The sequence below is a fragment of the Etheostoma cragini genome, chromosome 17 (assembly GCF_013103735.1).
Source record: "Etheostoma cragini isolate CJK2018 chromosome 17, CSU_Ecrag_1.0, whole genome shotgun sequence".
Lineage (NCBI taxonomy): Eukaryota > Metazoa > Chordata > Actinopteri > Perciformes > Percidae > Etheostoma > Etheostoma cragini.
In genome coordinates, this window is record NC_048423.1 from 10,631,570 (window position 1) to 10,656,564 (window position 24,995).

At 40.4% G+C, this 24,995-nt stretch overlaps 5 protein-coding genes and 2 long non-coding RNA genes across 10 annotated transcripts in view; 4 read left to right on the forward strand and 3 right to left on the reverse strand.

The window, feature by feature from the left end:
- The first annotated feature begins 220 nt into the window (after window positions 1-220).
- On the forward strand, window positions 221-1,658 carry LOC117960795 (DNA damage-inducible transcript 4 protein-like). Its single transcript, XM_034898983.1, has 2 exons — window positions 221-531; window positions 795-1,658. Exons 1-2 carry the CDS (start codon window positions 363-365, stop codon window positions 1,298-1,300), a joined length of 675 nt encoding a protein of 224 aa, XP_034754874.1. The 5' UTR covers window positions 221-362; the 3' UTR covers window positions 1,301-1,658.
- Window positions 1,659-2,452: 794 nt separating this feature from the next.
- Window positions 2,453-8,782, reverse strand: LOC117960822. The gene is made up of 3 exons (XR_004660237.1): window positions 8,772-8,782; window positions 3,936-3,939; window positions 2,453-3,154 (listed from the first exon to the last, which is right to left on the reverse strand). It is a non-coding gene; the product is annotated as an uncharacterized LOC117960822 (long non-coding RNA).
- On the reverse strand, window positions 3,014-8,230 carry dnajb12a (DnaJ heat shock protein family (Hsp40) member B12a). The gene is made up of 9 exons (XM_034899009.1): window positions 8,027-8,230; window positions 7,493-7,670; window positions 6,708-6,853; window positions 6,437-6,607; window positions 5,755-5,834; window positions 5,534-5,643; window positions 5,271-5,443; window positions 4,821-4,962; window positions 3,014-3,089 (listed from the first exon to the last, which is right to left on the reverse strand). Exons 1-8 carry the CDS (start codon window positions 8,157-8,159, stop codon window positions 4,841-4,843), a joined length of 1,113 nt encoding a protein of 370 aa, XP_034754900.1. The 5' UTR covers window positions 8,160-8,230; the 3' UTR covers window positions 3,014-3,089; window positions 4,821-4,840.
- On the forward strand, window positions 8,253-11,879 carry trmt2b (tRNA methyltransferase 2 homolog B). 3 transcript variants are annotated; one of them, XM_034899008.1, is made up of 4 exons: window positions 8,253-8,488; window positions 8,530-8,587; window positions 9,052-9,817; window positions 10,668-11,877. In XM_034899008.1, the coding sequence occupies exons 2-4, from the start codon at window positions 8,583-8,585 to the stop codon at window positions 11,289-11,291; spliced, it is 1,395 nt and encodes a 464-aa protein (XP_034754899.1). In that variant the 5' UTR covers window positions 8,253-8,488; window positions 8,530-8,582; the 3' UTR covers window positions 11,292-11,877. The 3 variants fall into 3 exon arrangements, with proteins under 3 accessions (XP_034754899.1, XP_034754898.1, XP_034754897.1); XM_034899007.1 differs by lacking the exons at window positions 8,253-8,488; window positions 8,530-8,587 and having other exon boundaries at window positions 8,617-9,817; window positions 10,713-11,879; XM_034899006.1 differs by lacking the exons at window positions 8,253-8,488; window positions 8,530-8,587 and having other exon boundaries at window positions 8,621-9,817.
- Window positions 11,880-12,624: 745 nt separating this feature from the next.
- Window positions 12,625-14,319, reverse strand: LOC117960821. Its single transcript, XR_004660236.1, has 2 exons — window positions 14,062-14,319; window positions 12,625-13,281 (listed from the first exon to the last, which is right to left on the reverse strand). It is a non-coding gene; the product is annotated as an uncharacterized LOC117960821 (long non-coding RNA).
- Window positions 12,948-20,543, forward strand: scdb (stearoyl-CoA desaturase b). Of its 2 annotated transcripts, none has more exons than XM_034899014.1 (6): window positions 12,948-13,266; window positions 14,319-14,574; window positions 15,411-15,541; window positions 15,979-16,184; window positions 17,214-17,485; window positions 17,517-17,881. In XM_034899014.1, the coding sequence occupies exons 2-6, from the start codon at window positions 14,340-14,342 to the stop codon at window positions 17,528-17,530; spliced, it is 858 nt and encodes a 285-aa protein (XP_034754905.1). In that variant the 5' UTR covers window positions 12,948-13,266; window positions 14,319-14,339; the 3' UTR covers window positions 17,531-17,881. The 2 variants fall into 2 exon arrangements, with proteins under 2 accessions (XP_034754905.1, XP_034754904.1); XM_034899013.1 differs by lacking the exon at window positions 17,517-17,881 and adding an exon at window positions 19,261-20,543 and having other exon boundaries at window positions 12,956-13,266; window positions 17,214-17,446.
- A 3,070-nt stretch (window positions 20,544-23,613) lies between these two features.
- The window catches only part of wnt8b (wingless-type MMTV integration site family, member 8b), a 5,464-nt gene continuing 4,082 nt past the window's right edge, over window positions 23,614-24,995 (forward strand). Inside the window, exons 1-2 of the mRNA XM_034899010.1 lie at window positions 23,614-23,871; window positions 24,768-24,801. Coding sequence (XP_034754901.1) covers window positions 23,801-23,871; window positions 24,768-24,801 — 105 coding nt within the window. The 5' untranslated portion in view covers window positions 23,614-23,800. The remainder of the gene's footprint in view (window positions 23,872-24,767; window positions 24,802-24,995) is intronic.

The following is a 24,995-nucleotide window of genomic DNA, read 5'->3' on the forward strand; positions in this document are numbered from 1 at the left end:
CGGTTTGGCTGTTAAAGCTCATATTTCTTTTCCTAAAGCTGTTTGGTTGGGTCTCGGACCCTTGCCGGATCAGGATGGGGGTGGGGGGGGGGCCTGGCCTTTGCCCCATCAGAAGACAAAAATGTTACCAGGCAGGGTAGAGCGCTGGAGACGTGAGCTGAAACCTCATTGGTTAAGAAATCCAATGGGCGGAGCATCCTGGCTTCGCTATTTAACGCTTTGTTCCATTGTTGCAGTCAGTGTTTCCCAGCTGGTCTGGCTCAGGAGGAGGTATCCACCGTCGATCGAAGGATACCTTAGCACTTTTATGTTTTTATTTTTTTGAAACACTTAGATCTTTTTGTTTATTTTTTTTTGTAAATATGTCATTTTCTTGTAACAACTCCCTGTACGGCAGCTTTCCTCCGTCTCCGGCGGAGGACAGGGAGTCAAAGCGGCTGTCCTGGGGCAGACTTCTGCAGAGGCTGACTGAGCTGAAGGGGGTCCATCAGAGACAAGCAGCGGACCATCACGGCAGCAGTAGTGAAACTGGTAAGTGCTGCTGGCTTTATCTGTCGGGAGGCTTAATTTTATGTTTTGTTTGGGTTGATTGACATGTAACTAAGCTGTAGGCCTATTTTTCAGTTTTAAGTTTGTTTAGTTGGCTTGCATTTTTCAAAAGAGAACATGAACTGACAAAGAACAAAAGGGTTAAAGGAGACGTATAGTGTTTATTTTTTTTTTTTTGGGGTGACCTCATTTTTTCTGGACTACGAGACAAAACTTTAACCCGTAGGCCTCTTCTTTTGTTTCAGGATCTGTTGCAGACATGTCCCTGTCAGACTCGGACAGCAGTTTCTTCTGTTATCCCCTGGAGGAGACTCTGGCTGCTGAGCTTGTAGGAACAATAGCACAAAGTCTCACCGATGCATCACACATCCTGGGCTGCTCCAAAATCATCCTACATGACTGTCTGCTGCACCATATCAGCAAGGAGCTGCTGCACCTGGCTGCCAGCGAGCCTTGCGGCCTCAGGGGGGCGCTCATCGACCTGTGTGTGGACAGGGGGGATCAGGGCTCCATTTGCACTGTGGACCAAATAGCAGTGGATGCCACCCTGGTCCCGACCTTCCATGTAACCCTGGTGCTGAGGCTCGAGTCCAGCGGACTGTGGCCAAAGTTTCAGAAGCTCTTTAAGGGAAGCAAGTCACCACAGACTTCTCAAAGGCACCAACACACTCAGACACTGAGTACGAGCTTTAGGGCCATCAAGAGGAAACTGTACTGTTCAGGGGAGCTGCTGATCGAAGAGTGCTGCTGACCGAGCGCTCCTGTCCCCGAGTAGCTGAACTCAATGCATGTGCTGTGAAAGCAGGCTGGTGGTTTAAGCATGGCCTTTGTTTTTTAAAACTGTATCTTAGGGCTCCAAATGGCACTACAAAGAAAGTCCTGAAGTAGCATGGACCTGTCTCTGTTGGTGTATCGTGGGTTTCCTGAAACCAACTTCATGGCAGCTACTCGCCTGGTTGCAGGTGACTCAACAGTGAAGACTCATGTGACTCAAGTCACACCCATAAGTGAATGGCTTACCATATGTATTTGATAGTCAAATATGACCTGAAACTTGTGTTTTGTATTTTCCAACGATTTAAAGTACACGAACAAATAAATTATTTTTTCATTCATTTGCTCTTGGAGTGTTTGTTTCCAACTCATAAGAAATCAATGATGTGACAAAAGTATGAGGGTGTTTGTAGCCATGCTGGCGGTGTCTCTAGGGATGCCAAGGTCAGTCCGTTGGGCCACTTTAGTCCAGCTTAAATATATAATAAACTATTATGGAGTGTCATAAAAAGTATACTATCTTCAGGTCAAAATATGTTCCCTAAATTTGACAAAAACCTGCAAAACCAATGACATTCAGCTGTAGGCCTACTTTGTGTTTGGAACTTATTACCAAATGTTGGCATGCTAACACGCTGGACTCAACGTGAGCATGTACTGTCACTACCCAATGTGAGTTGAGTGCAGATGTGAATTGCGCATGTTCAGATTTAAATATTATAGAAATTAACCTTTTAATATAAAAACAAACACTACAAACAATAACCGAAGACTGAAATCATTTCAAAAACGTTTTTAGCTATCTATGATTGACTGCTAACGTTGGCTCAAAACGCCATTCAAGGGACAGCCTTGTGTTCGATAACTTGTAGCCAGATGTGAACGAGCGTCGTCACGTAGGTCCATTTTTACTGTTTTGACATTACATAAGTCTCTCGTTAACATCTTGTATGCTACTTGTCGCAATTCACATTTGCTCTCAACTCCCATCAGGTGGTGCCATTGTACACCTGCTTAGCATATGCACGTTAGAATTGTCACTGTTAGCACGCTGACGTTAGCACAGGTAAGTTACATAACAGGCTCACTAAGACTCGGTCTTGTTTAAAAGAGACAATATGCACCAGACAACCATCGGACAAATTTAATTCAAAGATACTTTTATACAAGTTTAGCGTGTTAATTTAATAAATATGGTTTACTTTTATTTGTGCAACAATTTTCAATACTTATGATCAACAAGCTACAAGCAAATCAACAAAATAACATACTAAATGATATTAACTTCAATAAACCCTGCACTGTTAAAAGTAAAATGAATATTTACATTGGTTAAGAACTATAAAAATTACACACGTTCCTTGTGAGTGGCTCAGTCCTCTGTCTATGAGAAGGCCATGAGGTTTCTCAAAAATGTTTAAGGAAAAAAAAAAAAAAAGTTTTAAAGACTGGGACAGAGGAAGCTAATCTTAGCAGCTTTGTTTACCGTTCAAATAGACAACTATGCCCTTAGTTTCGACCGTGACGCCCAGCGGACTCTCACCATCCTGAAGACACTGGAGTAAGAAAATGTCAGCAGTCAACTCAAAGCTTCTCACAGTTCGACAGGAAGTCAATCACAACCACGTTGTCATGAGGTTCCCTGATGAGGTCACTGCCCACTGCATGTAAGGCATTTTTGATTCTCTTGGTTTGCTGCAGAAATATGTTCCAATTTGAGTGGGCTCTGACCGATTTCTTCTAATTAGATTCAAGTACCGACGAACCTGCAAAAAAACAAAAGAATCAGTGAGAGTTTTGCAGCTGTCACTCTACATGGAATTAACTCTTACTGGATGCACAGACAGCCAAGAAACCTTTACACAAATCGTCCAAGTAAATCATTAGCACTTGTAAGTGAAGTTAATTTACATAGCAGAGCCCAAGTTTTTTAGGCCCATACCAATATGAATATTTAGTTATTTAAAAATCCGGTATCGAGATATATGTTAAAAAACACAATATACAGAAAGACATGACAAAACAAACGGATTTCCCTAACATGAGTTATTTGTAGTTATTTGTGAGTTCTGACTAAAATAATATGATAATAATTTGTTTTATTGTCACAACAGAACAGAGGAACATCAAAATATATTAAAGTTCTGATAAATAAAATGTATAAAAAAACACCGCCCTCTGGTGGACCAACTATGCAATACCAACACTCATAACATGGTGGACAGTCCGTTTTAGTTTTTAAATATTCATTTATCAGAATAATTTATTTGAATGAATAAATATTTGAATTTATTATTATCACTTTTTTTTTTTTTTTTTTTTTTTTTTTTAAATCGGCCATTATAAATGCCGATACCAATAGATCGGGAAATTCCTCATATCGGTCGGCCTCTATTACGAAGTACCTTCAAGAAAACAACAACACAGTAACAAAGTTCTTCTCACTCACTCACACATAAAGTAGAAAAAAGTACAATTTAAAACACAAAGACCGACCAAAGAAGACATCTATAAAAAGGCTTGCATTTTGTGGCATATTGCATATAGTGGCAAAACCAGAGTGAAATTTATCAAAGACCATATGACACTCAATAAACTTCAGGCCCCCTAACTTGGCTGGATCTACAGAGGGTTTTAAGAAGCGGTGAACACTGTCTATTTTAAAATACTGAGGTAACACCCGGGTGTGAGAGTGTATTTGATAGTAGAGAGCAGGCTGGGACCTAAGACAGAAAGGACAGATTTTAGAAATGTTGTGGGAACTGTATCCCAGGGACTGGAGGAGGGACACAATGTGCAATGCTCAGTATCAGAGGAACAGCTACAAGAAGAAATTGATCATACAGACAATTGTAGCCAATACTAATACTAATGCAATTAACTACTAGTATTCCAAACTACACAGTGCACCATTTTTTAAATCATTGAATATTTTTAGCCATGGGGTTTTGTTCATTTTAGCATTAAAACTAACATGCAGCTACTTTGCTGGAGACAGCTAACTCATCACTGTGACCCAGTTGGCCTTATTTATTTTATAGTGCCTCACAGGGTAATGCTGTTGTTAACAGGACCTGATTTAAAAACTCTTCTTGTTAGTGCAGTAAAGTGCCCGTGGCAAACGCAGACATCTGAGACAACACAGCTGACTCTTGAATATCAGTTGTCAGTCCCTGCTTGCAACTGCATTACCATGTGTCACTGAGTTAAAAGACTAAACACTTGCTGTAATGGATTACATATTAAAGAAATGCATTTCTTTTTCAAAACGAATAGCAACAGCAGCCTAAAAAGTTGTAAATTATTACAAAAACCTCTGTAATGCTTTGGAAAACTGTCAACTGTAAAGAAGAGTGATGTGTATATAGTGGGATAAAATACACAAAAATACTGGAGTCTTTGCAATTCATGTATACAGTAGCAATTATACTGCCATGCAACATTACAGTATAGTAAATAATACATTACATTGTGATCTGATGGTTGTGGCAACTTACCCATATGTGCGCAAGTGGTTTTAACCATCCATTATAACCTGAATCTCAGATAGTCTGGAACAGCTGGGAGTCCCCATTCTCTGTGCCCTTTGGTACAACCCAGAATCTCCAAAGTAACGAGCACGATACAGTAAGCCTTCCTCTGAAAGTACAAGAGCGTATTTCAGTACGCAAGGTCTCAATCAACTAATCTTTAAAATATGACATAGGTAAATTAATCCTTTGTCAGCTGTTGTAAGGAACTTAAAAAGGGATGCTATTTGTTATTATTATAACACCAATTGTCACCAATGAACTAAGAACACACCTAATTTTAAGTCAAGGTGGCATACTTTACAGTTGCAGTACTGTAAAGTAGTAAATGGCAACCAACAACTGATTAATTGAGAAAATACCTGGCAGATTAATCAATCAAATTAACTGCTGGGTGCAGTCCTCCTGTAAACTTACTATGCTGCTTCTCCTTCCAACAGTTGTTTCTGAGGTTAGAGATGTAGTCTTCTTCTACACTTCTCTCAACATTCTTCAGGTTATTCCCAGCATATTCTTCATTGAAACGTTCGCCCACATAGAAAAGCACTTTCAGATTCGATGTATGCCTTTTGTGAATATGTCCAGCAGACCTGATGTACAGAGCAGACATAATAAGAGAGTAAGTCAGATGAGACATTTTATGCAACCTCAGTAAGTTCTCTGAGTGGAGCAACACTTACGGGCGGTAGCTAAGGCTGTAGGGAGGCTGGGTGACCATCATCTGGCTAAGAGCAGAAACAATGATGAGGATTAGGATGGGCATCAGCTGGACAAACAGAGCTAGACCTCCCTGTCCAGAGAAAAAAACAAAACAACCTGATTGCAGTTTTATTACAGGCCACACAGTGCCTCAGCTGGTGTCAAATCCAAGTGTGATTAGAGTATTACAGACAGGACTTACATCTCTCTGCTGCTCTCGTCTTTCTTGTCTATTATGGTGTGCAAAGTGCATTCTTCCATTTCTGTAAACGTGTACATTGCCTGAAAACAATTTCAGAAAAAAAAAGATAGATGAAGTTAACAGCCATGTGAAACCAATGCTTAGGAGTATGATAATCACATATTCAACCAGACAGAAAGAATTCTTTAGAAACTACGTTAACAGGCAGAGTTCCATTTTTAACAAGGTTGGTCAAGCAAAGACAAAGCCAAAGACAGACATTAATTACTGCAGTGCAATGGATTTGCTAATTACAGAGGAGATGGAATGAAATAACCACACAGCAGAGTATTTTCAATCCAACAAGTATCACAGAGAAAAAACATCTTGCCCATTTTATCATACTGTACAATATTAATGATAAGATTGTGTGATAAAGTTGTGCTTAGCCTGGCTTCCCATTGGGATCTTTCTGTGTTTTTATTGGTTGTGGCAAATGAAATGCAAAGGCAAAGTGAAAAAAAAAGAAGGAGATTCCCAAGGCTGAACAGCCAGTCGGACAGCTCTGTTTGACTCGGGAGGAGGAGAGCCAACAGTGTATGTTTACTCCAAACACGAAAACCACAACCCTCCTGGGCCTCCATAGCACTGCACCAATGTCCATCATCATCACAAATGACCTGATCATCTGGCATCTACTTACTCGATGGGAAGCCTCCGCCAAAGAACATGTTGAAGAGGTCCTCCGGTGAGATGTCGGCTTCAAAATCACGATGGTGTCTGTGTCTGTTTGTGTTTGATCTCTCCTCTCCATACTGGTCATACTGCCTTCGTTTCTCAGTGTTACTCAGCACGGCATAGGCATTACCAATAGCTGTAAGACACACACAAAAAGCCCCCACAGATTTGCACTTAATAAACTTACATTTAGACGTTCCCTAGAGAACAGCCCTTGAAATTACTTTTAAAATTACCTTTAAATGCCTCTGTGGCTCCAGGTGCGTGATTTTTATCAGGGTGAAATTTTAGAGCCAGCTTTCTGTAAGCCTTTTTAAGATCCTCCTCAGAGGCGGTCTTTTCAACCCCCAAAATTTGGTAATAATCTTTACAGCTCTTAATCCTGCAGTCAAAAAAACAAAAAAACAAACACCCACCAGAGATAGTTAGCAGATTGCAAAGGAAAAATGGAAACATAATTACATCACTTGGAATATTAATGTGACATCAAATACCTCATTAAGATAACAGTAATGACACAAACACTTTTTATTGCATCAGCAGGGCAAATGATAATTCTGAGAGTATTAAAATCCATCCAGGGATTTTTACAGTATTTCTAAGGATGCTGATTGCTCTCTGTAAACATTAGACAACTTCAGTCTCACAGTGAAGGGTCACCCAGCAAAACTCTGAATATAGTGTGTGTAATCTAGCATCACTTTGTCCAGTTAATTTGCCAATTTGAAATATTCTCATTTCACTTAGTGCAATACAACTCGTTTTTAAAATCAATCCGTGCTTCTAGGTGCTTGACCATTACACATTGGTAGAAATTATATTGTCCAGTTATATGTTTATTCCCTACATCTAAATCGAACAAATGTACTTCAATATAGAACCACAATGTGACATTATTGATTAATATCAGGGTACTGAGTAACATATATTGTGTCTCTTAAGTTGTTCAACGCTACTGTGTCGTTGGTTGCGTAGTAACGTTATTACTAAAACAAAAGAAAAGATCCACATGTGCACTAACTTTCTGACAGCCTCCAGCTGATCTGCGGTGTAGGATTTAGCCGAGTCTGTGGCTCGCGGGGCGGACCCATCAGGCTCCTCTCCGTGGCTGCGGTGCCTCATAGTGGGTCTGTCTCCGTTTACAGGACTGCCATTCTCATCTGGAGGCTTTCCATTATGCACTAACGACTCCAATAAGTCTGTAAAGATAGTGGAGCCATATTATGCAAGGATGACAGTTGAGTCTAGTTCATAACCAGACAATTCACTGACATAGTGAGCTAGCGGTTAGCGAAACTGCTAACAAGGACGCCAATAAGAACTGCGAATAAGTAAGCACCTATTAAAGATATTAAGTAACCAGCTATGACAGCTATGACATTGCGGGTGGGGGCTGAAAAAAACTACATCTACCAGTTTTAGTTAGGAACAGCTGGTGTAACGTTAAGGCGGTTATGCTAACGTTAGCTTATTTGGTTTCAAATCGATGGCCCACCATCCGAGATAAAAAAAATAAAAATAAATCACTGACGAAATAGATGTTAATTCGACGTACTTTTGACCTGATCTGTCGGAAATAAGCGATGGGCCTTCTCTAGAAACTTCCTGGCTTTGTCGGGCTGCTTGTTGTTGATCGCAATTAGGGCTATTTTAATGCACCGCTCCGCTTCGTCCTTGTTTGAGTCCATCGCGATCGCGACACAGCGGAAATGTTTACTTGCCTTGAGAGGCGCATGGAGATGACGTGCGGTTATCTGGCTCGTTAATAAAACGTCATAACAGTTGAATGGACCACCATGCATGCACCCGATGATAAAACCAATTTTAAAACCGTGAAGTAAGTGGTGGCGTTAGTCGGAGGTCATCATAATTTCCCAGTTTAAATGTACAACTTCTATTGAACACTGGAAAGCCTAAAACGTGTATGTCGTCGTTCGCATTACCAAATGAAATTTGTACTTCTCATTAGCTAAACTTCCGAGCTTCAAGCGTTCTAGGAGCACGACGACGAACTGATGTTTCTTTGGCCAGTGTAACGTTACACACATGAACTCTCAGAGGCACAGCCCCCTTTATAAATCATAGAAAGGGAAAAGGAAGAAAATGGACATATGAGGTAACATTATACTTGAAAATGTAGCTAAATATTACATACATTACATTATACCTCAATACAGGCAAGTTTAATTTAGCGTTACGTTGCCGTTCAAAAATGCCTTCCAGGGCTGCTGCCATTTTTGTGTGATGTCAAACAACGGTAATCGTTTACAAGTAGAAACCATGGATGTATTAAGAGAGACATATTTACAGTCTGCTGTAGGAAGTCCGACTTAGAGTGGCTTTCTATGGGACTTTTTATATTAAGGGTCCGGAAATATTCAGGTTCCGAGTTGTGTGGAAAGCCCATTAGCTTTATTGATCGTGTTCGTGACACTAGCTAACACCTACAGCACCTTAAACCACACTAGCTACTTCTTTAAAAGTCAAAATGGCTTTGGCATCTACACGCAGCAGGTCAGTCATATTTCTCACACACAAGATGCTGTATCCTGTGAGGCAAGCCTGTCTATTTTCTACTAGTGACACTATTTTAGCTGACCAGAGGAAACCACCATCAAAGAGGAGAAAAAGTCACCAGAAACCTCCCTCAACTGATCATCTGTCCTGGGAGGAAAGGCTAGCTGATGTGGTCACCCCTTTGTGGAGGCTGAGTTATGATGAGCAACTTGAGCTCAAGCAAAAGCATCAGGAAAGAATACTGTCTCAGCTCTCCAGGAATCTGTCGGGTGACTTCCAATCACAATCCCCCTCACCTGTCAGAGGAAAACTCAGCTTTCCTGTCTTGCCTGTTTTGCCATCACCAGTTAGGGATGGCTACCGCAACAAGTCTACATTTTCCGTCAACAGAGGAGTGGATGGAAATCCAAAGACAGTTGGATTTTACGTGGGCACAGGCAAGAAGGGAAACATTGTCTGCGTCAACGGAGACCACCTGCTCAACATGCCAGAGAAGCACAAACTGGTAGCCAGATGTTACCAGGACTTCATCCGCCTCTCTTCCCTGGAGTCCTGTCTGCTGTTCCACGCTGGGGGTCACTGGAGAGAGGTCACAGTGAGGACCAACGCAGATGGCCGCACCATGGCTATAGTGTACTTCCATCCACAGACACTCACCCCAAAAGAGGTGGCAGTCCATAAGGCTAACCTAGTGGATTATTTCACGCGGGGTCCTGGATCACTCTGTCAGCTTGATTCACTGTTTTTCCAGGAGAGCACCATGACTCGCTGCACTCATGAGGAATCCCCCTACCAGCTCCTGCATGGTCAGCCACACATATACGAGGAGGTAATATACACCATCGGGGCAAGATTACAGATAATCTGTTAGGGACTTCACATGGCATACAGCAAACATTATAATATTCCAGCATTGTAACTTTATAATACTGTGTCCAACTGAAACAGACAGACAAACGGTCTGTTGACAATGTCAATTGCTGCTACAATTTTGTCTAAATGCAAATCCAGGCTAAAAAAAACTTAAAATGTAAAAAGCAATTTACATTTGCGAATAACACTGTAATGTGTTTTTAAGATTGTGATACTTTTATTCTGTTGCTAATTTAATAGTGACATTAAATGACATTTAAAGAGACTGGAAGACAATGTTTTCCCAATATCTGACACATTTGTTAGCAGTAAAAATAACACTACTTTACTCAAGTTTTTGCAACATCAGACTTCTGTAAAGTTTGGGACTAGCATGGGACGGATAAAAAAAAAAAAAAAAAAGGGTTGGCGCGACCTCTAGCCAGTCCCAGCAAGAGCGTGCGCCCCATGTAGGCTGAGTCCTGCAGCGGCCCGGGTTTGAATCCGACTTGCGGCCTCTTGCTGCGTGTCATCGCCTCACTTTCTCTCCCCTTTTCCCTTTCTATCCACTGTCACTGTCTGATAAAGGGAAAATTTGATTTAGCAACGGCACAATACGCAATATCCCAAAATGTATTTGCAGATAAATAAGGCTCATGTTCCAGAAACACTGGATCCTACAGTTACCATAATGCAATGTGATGGTGATGATGAAGATGCAGCAAACTCCCTTTAAGTTCTAATTTTCTGTAATTGGGAGCCAGTAACACAACATCCATAAATGAGTACATTATTTTCTTTTTAAATTTCTGTTTTGTCATTCACAGGTGCTGGGCTTCAAATTCCGCATTTCTGCCGATGCTTTTTTCCAGGTGAACCAGGCAGCTGCTGAGGTGCTGTATAGCACAGTGAGACACCTGTGTGTCCCAAACCCTGAGGAGGGTGGAGGAAGAACAGACGTTGGTGGTACTCTCCTAGATGTATGCTGTGGAACAGGAGCCATAGGCATTACTATATCTCCCAGAGTGGACAGAATTATTGGTATAGAGCTCATAGAACAGGCAGTGGAAGATGCTCGACACAACGCAGCTCTCAATAATGTACGGAACTGTGAGTTTGTCCCTGGGAAGGCAGAGGTGGTGCTTCCTGGCCTTATGTCTAAGTTGAGCCCCGCAGGTGGAGGCCTTGTGACAGCGGTGGTTAACCCTGCTCGAGCTGGCCTGCACCACAGAGTGGTCCGAGCTTTACGAAACCACCCTGCTATCCGCAGGCTGGTCTACGTTTCTTGCAAAACAGATGGGGAGGCTATGCGGAATTTCAGGGAGCTTTGTTGTGCTCCTGACCTGCAGAAGAAACTCACAGGAGAGGCATTTTCTCCAACTCTGGCTGTGCCTGTGGATATGTTCCCCCATACTCCCCATTGTGAAGTGGTGCTACTTTTTGAGAGGTAGCAGATGCTTTTTGTTTAATGGTGGGCTTCAACCCTTCCAACTTGAAGCCAACTCCAGTTGCTTTAGGAAGCTAATGGGGCATTGAATAAGGATCTACTGGAAAGGGGTGTGCGATATCCCATCTTGATAATGGCAAGATCCCAAATTGTTGATGTCATTGCATGTTAATTTGGCAACGGTTTAGATGTGCACTTTGTTGTACTATTTGTATTAAATGCGGAATCTTCAATCTAAAAACAAACTGGGAGCTAAGTTTTTTTTAATTTACTGAATATGTGAAGGCTAACTGTTAATGTTTAAGATGACAAACTATAAAATGTCTCTGTTGCAATTGTATGTTCTTGAAATTATTAATAACATATTGTTGGTATTTTTTATATAATCAAGAATATCATTATGGCAGATATACGCTATAATATTGTGACATTATTTTAGGACCATTTCCACCCCTAGTACTATGCTAAATGATATTGGATTTTTTACACCCGTGGTTCTGCCACGTGTTTTTCTATATTTGCTGGATTAGATTTTCTTTAAGGACTTGGTTTCTAGGCCACAAATGTAATTTTGATCAATTAATCTGTCAACTTTTGATTTGGTGTATAAAATATGCAAATGTTGCTTTACTACAGAAAGTGGACAGGTGGAAGGTGACTGACCATAGAGTTGAGTAATTTTGTCTATTGCACCATGGTTATCTTTTATAAGATTCACAAAATGATCATTTTTTGGCAGCTCTGTCACATTTGATTTTATTATATTCTGTTTCTATTAATGTGTCCAACTCTTGCCGCTGTGCCTCTCTCTGTCTTCCATGCAGTTGCTATATTTGTGCAGCAGATGGTGGTATTACAACTTATTTGGGGGCATCCTTCCATAAGACATCCCATTCATTCCAGTTCACTTAAGGTCATAACATGACAGAGTACAGTATGAGTGGATCAAGTTTTCGTAAGAGGTTACCACCGTTCATATGAGGTCATACAAGGTGGCCTTGGTTTTTATATGGGATGTTCTTTTATCTCTTGAGTAAAGTGATGGGATGATGATGCACAGACAGTGTGAGTGGGAAAGACTGGGAAATAACCTTTTTTTCTCCCCCCTGACAACACTGCCAGGGTGCAAGGGTATATATGTTAATATAATCATTATTTACGTATTTTACTGCTCTCTGCTTTTGTTCTGGCTAACTTAACACATTTTGTTGATTGAAAAGCATGTACTTGAGAAAAGCAAGTACTAAGTCTGATACATATAATAATCACACCCTAGCGGCAACGTTTTCACACAATCTTTGATTGTTGATGCTAACATTTGAGGAAAATTAGGATTCTTTTTACTGTATTCTGCTGGAAAAATTCCCTGAAGGGACATTTTAGCCACAGTTTACAACCTAGACTAGACATGTTATGAAATTAAATGAAGCTTGCAAAACAACAAAATTGCATTTGCATTGCACATTGTCTGTACTTGTTTGGAAAAGAGTGACATGCCAATTGGGCTAAAGGGCACAGTCATATGAATGCAAATTCTTTGATGGCCACATGTCAGACTGAAGACCGTCATTGCTGTATGACATCATGATGAGCTGACCTGTATTTACATTTCTTTCACCGTTCCAAAAGATTAAAAGTGATATTGATCGAGAGGTTGATTTGAACAGTTGGGAAATGGGCTTTGGATTACATATATGATAAGACTTTTTTGATGGTGGAACAAAACGGAGGGTGGTTATTATTAGTTAAGCAAACAGCCAATAGGATATTCAGAGCCTGTGGCACCAATTTCCTCATCGACCAATTGCTTTAAAACGACCTCAGACAGAATAAGTGGACTTCAGAAACCGGGGACCAACGCAGCACCAGTGTTAACTAACGTGTATTAATCTTCATTTTAACCTGCACCTCACGAGTACCTGGATCTCCTGAAGCTTTGGTATCTTACTCTATAGTGAAAAGCGGCTGGAGAGCACAAGGTGAGTAGGCTCAACCTGGGCAAACAGTACAATGAATTGGAATGGGCATTTTTATAAAGTAACGTTAGTAACACATTCGACTAATGATGTCGCTGCTGTTCACAGTTTACGACTCTGACGCTGCTTTAACTTCTGCCTGCATGGCATATTACCGTTGTGGCACTAGTATATACCACTTCTTAAATTAATGTAAGAACTTAATGTGTTTATTAAAGTTAACAAATTACAAGAAAGCACGTCCATTGGTATAGCTATGTGTTCAATACGCCCACATGCGGCTAACGTTAGCCCTACCAGCTTATCCCATTCACGAGAAAAGTTTGATGTTCAACTAGCTAGCTAATCGGTGACAGTTGCCCACTACAGGAAGTGGTTATCTTCGAGTGTAGTATTATGGCATTAAGCATTAATCTTCCAACAGGTTTTACACAGTAGGCTACCTGTAGTTGACAGCGGCATCGTCCACCGTTTTTCCATGTTAAGACGTTTTATAAACCGCTAACGTTAGCGGTGTGTGGCAGTGGAAGATGTGCTACACGCGGTTTTCATAAGACATACGCAGATTCAAAAGAAGCGACGTAGTCAAAATGGCATATCACTAAGAATCGCAGAATGAATCATTACACTCATAAGAGGGGCACACAGTCGGTGAAAAGTGGTTTCTAGAAGAGAAACATGAGTGACGAGCCATTTAAGTCGCATATTTAAAAAAATCATAATTGGGATATGCCAACACGAATCTGTATGGCGGTGGAGGGATATAACTGCTGACAGTGGAACATCACCGGTACATACCGTTTATCAGAACCAGTAGAGCGGCAGCGGCATACCAAAAACCAATAGGTAAATACTACTAAGATTATGCCTCAAAGGAATGGCACACTTTCAGACACTTTTTGATGTCGGTGCTGCTGGAGAGAACCGCAGACTGCTGCATGTACACAGCCAGCCGCCGTACTTTTTTTTTTTTCTCTGTTTCTGCATCCTGCCGTGCGCATTTAACTAAGCAACATCCCTCTTTTTTTTAATCCTGCTGCGCACTGCTTTTACAGAACCGGGACCCTTTCATCAAAATGACCGAAACGGAAACCAGGAATCATCACGCTGACAAGCAACAGAACGGGGGTGCTATGGCAGAAACATCGACAGTGGAGGATGTTTTTGACGACAGCTATAAAATGAAAGAGGGTCCAAAACCGCCGAGGATGCTGGTGTGGAGAAATATCATATTGATGTGCCTCTTACATTTGGGTGCGCTTTATGGACTGACTCTCGTGCCCTCCGCATCGGTTCCAACTCTTGCATTTAGTAAGTATTTACTATACTGTGGCAGGCTGGATGTGCAGCATTCAGTTTTTTCCCTTCTCCCTTAGGCCACCGTCGGGGAACAGAATGTGCTGATGTTGTGTGAGCATTGCTAACTACAATACATACAGCCTGAGGGGTCATGCCTATGGGAATAATGGCGAATGTGTCACCGGCCTTGCAATTTTGATTGACACATCCATCCAAATCTATTTTGTGCCCTTTTTTATGAGCTCAAACCTGTCGTTGGTTGTAAACTATTTGGGCTTGTTGGGCTGTTGCATATGTCCCAAATTGAAAGTATTATTTCAGTTTTACTAGATAAATTGTTTGCTAAATAATTTCAATGTATGCCCTATATATGTAGACTATCTTGGTATGATTTGAATTTTTGAACAGTGTCAACTTTGTTTCCACCCTGGCACTGCATAATTTCCCCCTCTCTTTGCAATGCTGAGCTGCATATTATTTCACAGGAGAAGACAAAGCACAATCACCATTCCCATAGACATCCCATTGTGAGCTGGGTGGCACCACAACAGAATGCTCTTTGCAAGTCAGAAGCCCCCGGGTCTCAAATCCTGGGTAGTCTTGTCTAGGCCTCACATAGAAACACATTCAGCAGTTTTACAACAACAACAACAGAGTGAGGGCAGACCTGCGTGCTCACACTGCCCATCTCCCCACATGGATAACTTTTTTTCTGAACAAAGCGGCCAGGGTGTAATGGAAAGAACATGCTGTCCCGGTGACTCTGATCTCATGTGTATAAAATTAATCTCAGTGTGGTGGTGACAGCTTCCCCTAAGATGTGTCCTATCCACCTCTCTTTCTTCCAGCTGCGTTGTTGTACCTTGTCAGTGCTCTCGGTGTGACTGCTGGTGCACACAGGTTATGGAGCCACAGATCCTATAAGGCCTCTTTTCCCCTGCGAGTCTTCCTAGCGTTTGCCAACTCCATGGCCTTTCAGGTAAAACAGGAACATATGTACATATCAGCTGCACCTTTAGTAATCCTAAGAGGGGAATCGGACCAAAAATGTTCCATGTCTTCACTTTATTCCTTGGTAGTTGCTACTTCGTCTTTAGGTTGCCTTCCACTCAACATGTTTTGATAAATGTTTCTTGACTAAAGTTTGAGCTTCAGTATTTTTTATTTATCAATAAACCGGAATGGAGGGGATCTTAATGCTTAATATTCATCACATTTACTTGCTAGCATTTACTAACAATAATAAATGGCAATAGTATGCTTCCCAAGTAAGTGCATATGATTTCAGTCAAATATCTGAGTAATATGCAATTATTGTTTTATCTCTGACCTTAATCTGATGATCTGAAACTCCCATGTATATGTATCTGTCCCTCATGTAATCCTCTCTATCTCTGCCTCTCTCTTTATGAACAGAATGACATATATGAGTGGGCAAGGGACCACCGTGTCCACCACAAGTACTCCGAGACAGACGCAGACCCCCACAATGCCACTCGGGGTTTCTTCTTCGCCCACGTTGGATGGCTGATGGTTCGCAAACATCCTGATGTAGTTGAAAAGGGCAAAAAACTGGAGCTGTCGGACCTGACGGCAGATAAAGTGGTCATGTTTCAGAGACGGTGAGCAAACATTACCCAGATTGGTTTTGGGGTTCAGTGCTGCTGTTCTTGTCAAATGTGTCTCTGAAAGGAGCTCAAAGATGCAGGCCAAACAAATGCTAGTCAGCCATAATGAGAGTCCAAATGTAGTCAAAACTTAATATTAGTCTTGTCTTCTGTGCAGCTATTTTTCATTAGCAAAATATGATTCTTTGTTGATGCATGTTGATACAAACTGCAGAAGAGCTAACACTTTCATGTGGCTAGACCTTTACATATCTTAATGTTGCAACTAATTTGTGGCTGAATTAATGGAAATTAAATCACTATAAAAAAGTTCATAATCATTGTTCAATTTATTAAAAAAAATGTCAAAGTGCCCATCCATCTCCTTGACCTTCACACCTTTGGTATCCAAAGGAATATAACGCTACTTCCTGCATTAGTGCTGAATGTTGCCACTGAATACATTGCTAATGCAGGTAGATAAATATAAATGCATTTGCAGGGTTTATTTAGTGTTGTTGTTAGAAGGAATTTCCCCTTTGGTGCAAGCTGTATAGTATGTTGTCGTCTGGGTTATATTGACAGTTAAAACACTTCATATCCATGATTTACTGATAAAAGATGCTTTTTGGACCAGGGATCAAATCACAGATTGCACCCGTAGTGTCAAGTGTGTCATCATTATCTATTCTTCTGGACACAGTCTCAGATTATCACTTCTGCTGTTAGGCAAAGTGGGTTAATCATTTTTTTATTTTTTTATTTTTTTATAAGTGCCTTTAACAATGTACGATTAGATATGTGGCCTTTATGAGACCCTTTACTCTGAGTAATAACATTGTTTATATGGGCAGGAAAAGCAATATTGCATCTCATGTGTTAGATTTAGAGTTTTTTTGTTTTGAAAATTGCTTAAATGACAGTTTAATCTAAAAAGACCATTTACAATATTTCAAAATCATGTTTATTTTATCAAGCCTCAGATTGATTTATGGCCAAATGACAATGGATCTGTGTGAGAAACAATTTGCTCTTTAATTTCAGGTACTACAAGCTCTCTGTGATCCTCCTTTGCTTCCTCATGCCCACGTTGGTACCCTGGTATTTCTGGGGGGAATCCTTGACCGTGGCATACTTTGTCCCTGGCCTCCTGAGATACACTGTGATGCTCAATGCCACCTGGCTGGTCAACAGCGCTGCACATCTTTGGGGCAACAGGCCTTATGACAAGACCATAAACCCAAGGGAAAACCCACTTGTTGCTTTCAGTGCCATAGGTAAGGACACTGCATGTACAATATTCACATTGTATGTATGTATGTATGTATGTATGTATGCATGCATTAGTTGTCCTTCAGTAATGTGCCTATACTGTATTATGACTGCCTAAGTATTTTGTGTATTCAGTGTCTTTATCTGCCTGAGAGATATTTGAATCATCTATTTATCACTTGTGGAAAGCTTGCCTTGTCAACCCCGCTCTCTGAATGCTGATTCAGTCTGGCATCAGTAGATGGGACAGTGAGCCAATCTAACGGCTGATGTTTATTTTGGTCAGGTTTTGAGCTGTGTATATTTAGTCATTCTTTAGAATTGAACACTACTGTATGGGTTGTTTCCCGGGTTGTTTCCCACAAGTCAAGAAAACTGTATTTGTGGTGGCTGACACCACGGGGTGTGATACTGCAAACAGTGCTGAGCATTGTTATCTGCCCAACAACAAGTCGCAAGCTAACTAGTGATTGCGCAAGAATGCACTATTTTATGCTTTCTTTGCTTTCAACTTCCCATGCAGTCTTGAAAGAAGTAACGTTGTCGGCAACAGTTTCTTTATCTACCAAGTTTGAAGCAAGTTTGCCTTTTCTGTTGTACTTTCCTAATTTGCTAGGAAGTGTGAGAGCAAATCAAAAAATGCATTGGAAACAATTACGATCAATCAGACGTCTGTTCTCCCCTTCCCCACTTGTTCTTAAGCAGCTGTAGTAAACACATTCATAGTACATGAAGTAGTAAAGCATTTTCCACTTGAGTTCACTTTTGAAAGTTTTTCTGATGATCAACACAAATGAGTCTCTTGTTTCCTACTGGACACCAGAGGTGTGACTGACAGACACATTCTAGACTATCCATCCTGTAACGTTACCAGCATTATAACCTGTGTGTGTGCTACATCATTTTAAGCTTGTTGTTTAAGTGTTTTCTACTGCAATGCCCCATGAGATTTGTAGGTGTCATATCTCCTATGGCTGTGGGCATGCTTGTGCAGTTACGATGACAACCCAACAGTGTTATAGTAATTACAAAGACTAATTTAGCTCATCTAATAGCTTGGTACCAGGGCCTGAAGTGAACTTTTTCCACCCCCTGCCACAGTCGGGCATAAAGGTGATTTAAAAAAACAGGAATTGCTTTGTCTCTATGATCCCATCCTGTTCTATTCATGGTAGCCTACTTGTGGACATTGCGCCATCATCACGTGCTGTAGTAGAGGGGCCCACATTGATAATCCAGCATAAAGGCATCATTTCCTATCCTGGGCTGGGACACATTCATACAGTTTGATAAAGTACTTATTGGATTTTAACTTCTCACAAGTAATGTTTAGAGTAATGAGAATGCGATAGGGGGCCCCGGCTGTCAATCAATGTCTTCCAGTGATGCGGGCACCTGATTGGTCCGGGTCCGTATGTAACCGCATACCCTGCTAACTAATAGTTACGTGTCTGAATCCCTCAATTCTCATTGGCTACCTGCCAATGTGGCAGGTAGATTGACACTGTTACCCACCAATTACAAAATTCACCCACATTTGGCAGGTGGTTGGGTATTAATTTCGGGCCCTGCTTGGTACTTAGTAGCTTGTAAATTACAATACATGATAGTCGGCCTCTTCGATTTTCTTTTTTTTTTTTTTTTTAGTCCCTAATTCGCTTAGCATCGAATCACATTGTCAGTCACATGCTGCCAATATCTGTTTGTCACTGTGCCACAATCCTGTGATGTGTTCCAATGAGTGGAAATTACCCATATAATTTTGTTGCATGCATCTCTTCATTCAAGTAACACTCAAGTCTTTCTTTTTGCTTTTCAGGGGAAGGCTTTCACAACTACCATCACACATTCCCCTTTGACTACGCCACGAGTGAGTTTGGCATCAAGCTCAATCTCACCACTCTCTTTATAGACACCATGTGCTTCCTGGGTTTGGCCAAGGACCCCAAGAGGGTGTCGAAGGAAGTTATCACCGCTCGCATTCAGCGAACGGGTGACAAAATCTACAAAAGTGGCTAAATCACACTAGCTACAAACTCTGCAACAGACACCGACGTGTCAAACCAAGGCAGAGTGTAGCAACAGGTATAGCAGCATTTCAGTGGATCTGAATATTCTTCTGATTTATAAGTTAAACCTCCTCCTGAGTCTAATATTGTCTTTAAAGAGTTGTCAACCTTTACATAAATTGTGTGGGTCTCTTTAGTTTTGCAGCATCCTCACCGACTATTAGCCACTTCCACGTGACTTGGCTACATGTGCAAGCACAGCTTTTTCACCATATTATAGAAAACGGGCTAACTGGAATTTAACTCAATTTGGTAGCAGTAAGATAACTAAACATGTCTACGTGAGCAGTCTGTAAAAACAGAAATTACAGATTAATTTACTGTGTTTCTTTGTTAATGTGCTATTTATTAATAGTATTTGGAAGCTTTATTGAAAACCCTAACAGTGAGGTTTCTCTACAGGCAGCATAGAGAGCTTTTGCTCTAACTTCTGTCGGTAGTGCTTTGTCTCTTTCCACAGGGAGTAGAGTTTCGGCTTGATTATTGTTTGTCAATTTTAAACTACGGTTTTCTTCATTTTTGGTAAGATAGTAGTTTCACTAAACCATTAGCTGCTGTGTTCAAGGCCAACAAAAAGACAGTCAACACTCTATTGAGCTGTCCCCATTTACCATACCAGAGCAATTCTGGGTGAATAATACAGTTCAGATGTGTTATACTTTTAAACCCACGGTCTCCATCTGTATAAGAGGGGTTCTAAATAAGGATTTAGCTCTTTGGTGTAACTCAGTCTGAACCTTTTTTGAGTAGTGATGCCGCTTCAGACTGAAATAGAACCAGACTTCTCACTGTATCTGAAAAGATAATTATTTTCATTTATTTTGTATTAATTTGAAATAAATTCAGAGATAATTTCTCTCGCTCCCTGGGCCATAAGTCATGAGTTGAGGTGCATTTTCCTAATGTGCTGTGTGATATTATTGAAACGTGTCAGAACTATTGCCCAAATGCCTTATGAGGGTTGCACACCTGATTTAAAAAAAAATTTAAAGTGCAAGCAATGGAAATAAATTGGGGCTTATGTTTTCTGTCACAGTTGTTCTGTCTGTTTGTTTTTGAGGGAACACTTCAAAAATTAAAATACCTTTTTTATTCATACTGAAAACGTGGGACCATTCAACGTATCAAATATATAAATACGATGAGTTACTATGGTTTAACTTTTCTGTAACCAAAGTAAAACGTAGTGAAAATGTGGGACCATTCAACGAATCCTAGATATAAAATCAGTTCCTATGGTTTACCTTTTCTGTAACCAAACACTTTGCTCAAAAACAAGATCCAAAGTTATTATATCCATAATTATAATATAGTTATATTTGTCCCACTCTCTCTTTTACAGAGCAACACTTTTTTACAGTGTTAACTGCTCGAAGTTTAAATGCCTTACAAAATGGCGCATTTTTTTTCAAAAATGTTTTTGCCCATTGTATGTACCGTTATTAAACCAAATTTTCTACTTGTGAAAATATGCCATGCTGTTTTTGTTGAAATTCTGTAAAACTCAATCGTATACTGAATAAAAAATATGGTCATACGATTTCTGTTACATTCTTTATCAGTGACTTATGGATCCTACATAACAACAACCACTACTGAATGATGATAAACTATTAAAGTTAATACATAAGCTATACTTTAAAGAACTATTTAAAGCCACAAAGTGTGTGCCATAATGCACAAAACACAAGTCACTGTGGTGCTTGGTTATTAAATGGAAAATGTAGGTTATAATAAATGAAACCTATGTTGACAAACTGCACTCTGACAAAATATTTTCAAAAGGCAAATATATTTCATATGTGAAATGTCTTAAAAGCACATGCACTTGTATGTAAATATATCACGTAGAAGCTGTTTTCAATGGGGTATTATTTTACATACATTCATATAGTGAAGTATATAGTGACGTATGGTATTTCCATTTTTTTCACTAACCTTTAGATGTCTTTTTTGACAGTTGTCTGTCTACACAATGTACTTTTCTATACTGACCCCATGAGTAGGTTTAAGCATCTCTGACTGATTTTATCTTCGTCTTTCTGCTACTGTTTTTGGACATGTACTTGTTAATTGATAGCCTTGTCTCCTGTCTACATGCCCATACTGATGGGCATCTACCTCCGCTCTTCATGCGTGGCTCACTTGTCTCACACGCATCTAACTTATGACACCACCACACATTTTTTAAATAGCTGCAGATATTGTTTTAACATTCCTGGAGGACGGAGTTCTGTAAATACAGACAGTGCTCAATGATTAGCAGCTGGATGCGTCCACTCATGCGGACTGAAACTGCCTGATTATCTCAGAAGGGTGAGGAAAAAAAAGAGAATACCCTATCAGCAACATGTTTTAACCATTTGATGCATCTGTGAACGTGCTCCCTCTGCTGGTGAATGCCTTTATGGCAAGTCAAAGAAACTGCAAACACTCCCATCTGCTTTGTGTAAAAGCAGTGCGATGTGCTTGTTGCAGTTGGTGGTTTTTGGCAGAAAATCATGCAGTTGTGTGTAGCCACCAGTCCAAATGTACTGAAAGCGGTCCCACCACTGCTGATCTCTATTGCCCGAACAGTGACATCAGCCCTCTGTCCATTGGCTGCTGAGTGTCAGGCCATCCTCTTCACGGCATGTAACACCTCGCTGTTTTGTCCCACTGCCAGTCCGAGCTCAGTCACCTCACTGTGGACAGTCAGGCACTTTCAGCTCGGTCATTGCAGACTTGTGCAACATGCATGAGTTGTTAACTAATATACTGATGCTTTTCACGGCATTTGATGTCCCAATTTAGTAGTTATGAAATGATTCGGAAAAATAATGTTGGCCTAATGCGCGCGGATTTTTGAAAGATATTTTATTATATGAGGTTTTAAATCTCCATTAGGCTATCTCCTAATAAACTCACATTTCTATATGCTCGGGTGATTGTGCAGAAGCTATAAGTGCCACTATGTTTCACATTTAGAAAGAATTACGGAAGTTTTTTAACATCTTGCTCCTATACTAGCCTATACTAGGCTTAACTGTGCGTTTTTGGTGATGCATTATGTAAATGAATTATATTGTATTAAAAATGCTAAAACAAAAGAATGGATCATGCTGTTGTCTCATTTGACTTGTTATTCCGTTTTAAATCTTAATCCAAAAACATCCCTCAGAAGTCTCCCCCTTCCCCTCCAAATCACTTTTTCTCTAATCCTAATTTGCACTAAAGAAGATTGCTAAAGGGCAGCCTGTGCCTAAGGAAAGGGTCCTACGGGTCAGACAAGGTGATTGGGGAATAACCCTCCATGCAGGGCAGTAGGGACCGTCTGGATTAGTGATGCTAATGTCCCATATCTGATCAATGGCCAGGTCGTCACTCCGTTCAATCCACTTTTTTGAAAAAGAATTTATCTTTGCCATCTTAATAAATGAAAGTCATGATTGAAATTGCAGGAAAATGTGAAAATAACAAACTACCTCCAAATGAAAACATCCATTAGGCCAAGTCTCCCTGAAGTGAATACGGTTACACTGTCATCACGAAACGTAAGATAACTATTAACGTGACGATTGATTCCTCATTGTGACCACAACTGTATTCGCGACGCTTTCAAGTCACAGAAAACTAGACAACACGTTTGTCATTTAACATTCGCAGGTGTCCTAAATAGTGACGAAATATCGTGACATCCAGTTCTGTGACCGTAGGCCAAAGCGCAAATGATGAAAATCAAATGGTTGAGAGAATAGGCTACTTTTGAGTTATCTTCCGTGTGAGTAATAGTCCTTGTCTTTCAGGGTGATAAATAAACATTGATTGGATCATTTTTGTTAAATCACGAGTGACTTCCTCAAGAACAAACACAATTCTTTATCCAGAGGACTCTTCCACTAATCCCTGACAATCAGATGCGTGTTAGATAGCTTAAATAAACCTTATTCTGTGAGCAGAAATTCAAGGGATCAGTGTTACACTTTTCCTATAGGATTAAACAGATCTTCATTTGCTCTTGAATGGAGGCAGGGAACCTACCGTTGCCCAGCCCTGAAGGCCCAGGGTGCCCTTTTGATCATTTCAGTCTCTCCTTGGTGCAATACTTCTGATTGGCCAAAAGAGAAAGAAGGGGGAAAATCTTTAATTAAGCAGATAATCTCTTGTTGGGCCAAGAGCAGCTCCATTTCAGAGCGCCCTCCTTGAATCTCAGAAGCCCCGGTGAAGTTTCATGTGCTGGTAGCTCAGTCACCTCTCCATCGTTAGACTGTCTGCAGGCTTTGGATCAGAGTCACCCCCTCACCTGTCAGGATGTTCATGCATTTGGAGGTTTTCTATTACATTTTCATTCTCCTGACTCACATGAGGTCGTCCTGCTGCTGGTGAGTTTAATTTAGTGCGAAACATCACTTTTAATTGTAAATTAGCTTTGTGTCCTGAAGATCCAAACAGTTCATTTGTGGCAAGTAAATACAAGCGTTTATTTTTGTCAGTATGAAATAGTTTGAATGCCGTATATAGTATTATTCAAAAGTCATATTATGACCCATACCATCACTAAAAGCAACACTATGTAGCTTTAACTTAAAAGAATTTGGCAATTGGAACTAAGGAAACCTAAATTAGGGACTTTCTGGATTTGAATGCATTCATTTCACCAGTAGGCTTCCACTTTTTAATAAGCCAACTTCTATAAAGGATTTGTAAGTTGCAATTAATGCTTTTATTAATGGTGAACAGGTCATTTACTAATGCATTATAGATCAGTTGTAAGCCATAAACAATTTTTGGGTTGCTGTGAAAACTCACCTCTACCATCTGACTACTGACTTCTAGTAAAGCGCTGCAGACCAAGATCCATTCATTAATGTATCAACGCTAAAAATTGCAGACTTGATGAGTTAAAGCCATGTATTAATGACTTATTAACATTTATAACGGCAGACTTGATGGCTTGGCTTATTTGAAAATGGCGAACCGATAAGCATTATGAATTGATTTCCAACATTTATAACTGCACTATTTTTCAAATAGAATAGGCCTACATGGGATTTTCCCCAACCTGGCAACCCAAAATTCCAAGCAGTTAACTGATAATACCAGTTATTGGCCTGAGTTCCTACATTTCTTGAAACTTTAAAAAAATATTTCCGCAGTATTATTCACTGAGGTTTGGATGCCCACTGGTGTTAGAAAATGCACTAATGAGAGATGTTATCAGAGGAATTTGTGAAGGACACTGAGCTTCCCTGAGTGAATAAGCTGTCTCCTTTTCCAGGTCAGTGAATAATTTCTTGATGACTGGACCCAAGGTAAGCCAACTTTCTTTTGATCTGTTCTCCCTGTCCTTTTCCCCAAAGAGAGAAGCATGTTTTCTTTGTTATACTGTGATATCTGAACTCGAGATTATGTACAAGCCCTTGTACCTGTATCTATGCAACGATGGCACTAATGATACATCAGTGATATTCTAGGCCCTTTGTGCCCCCCCCCCCCCCCCCCCCCC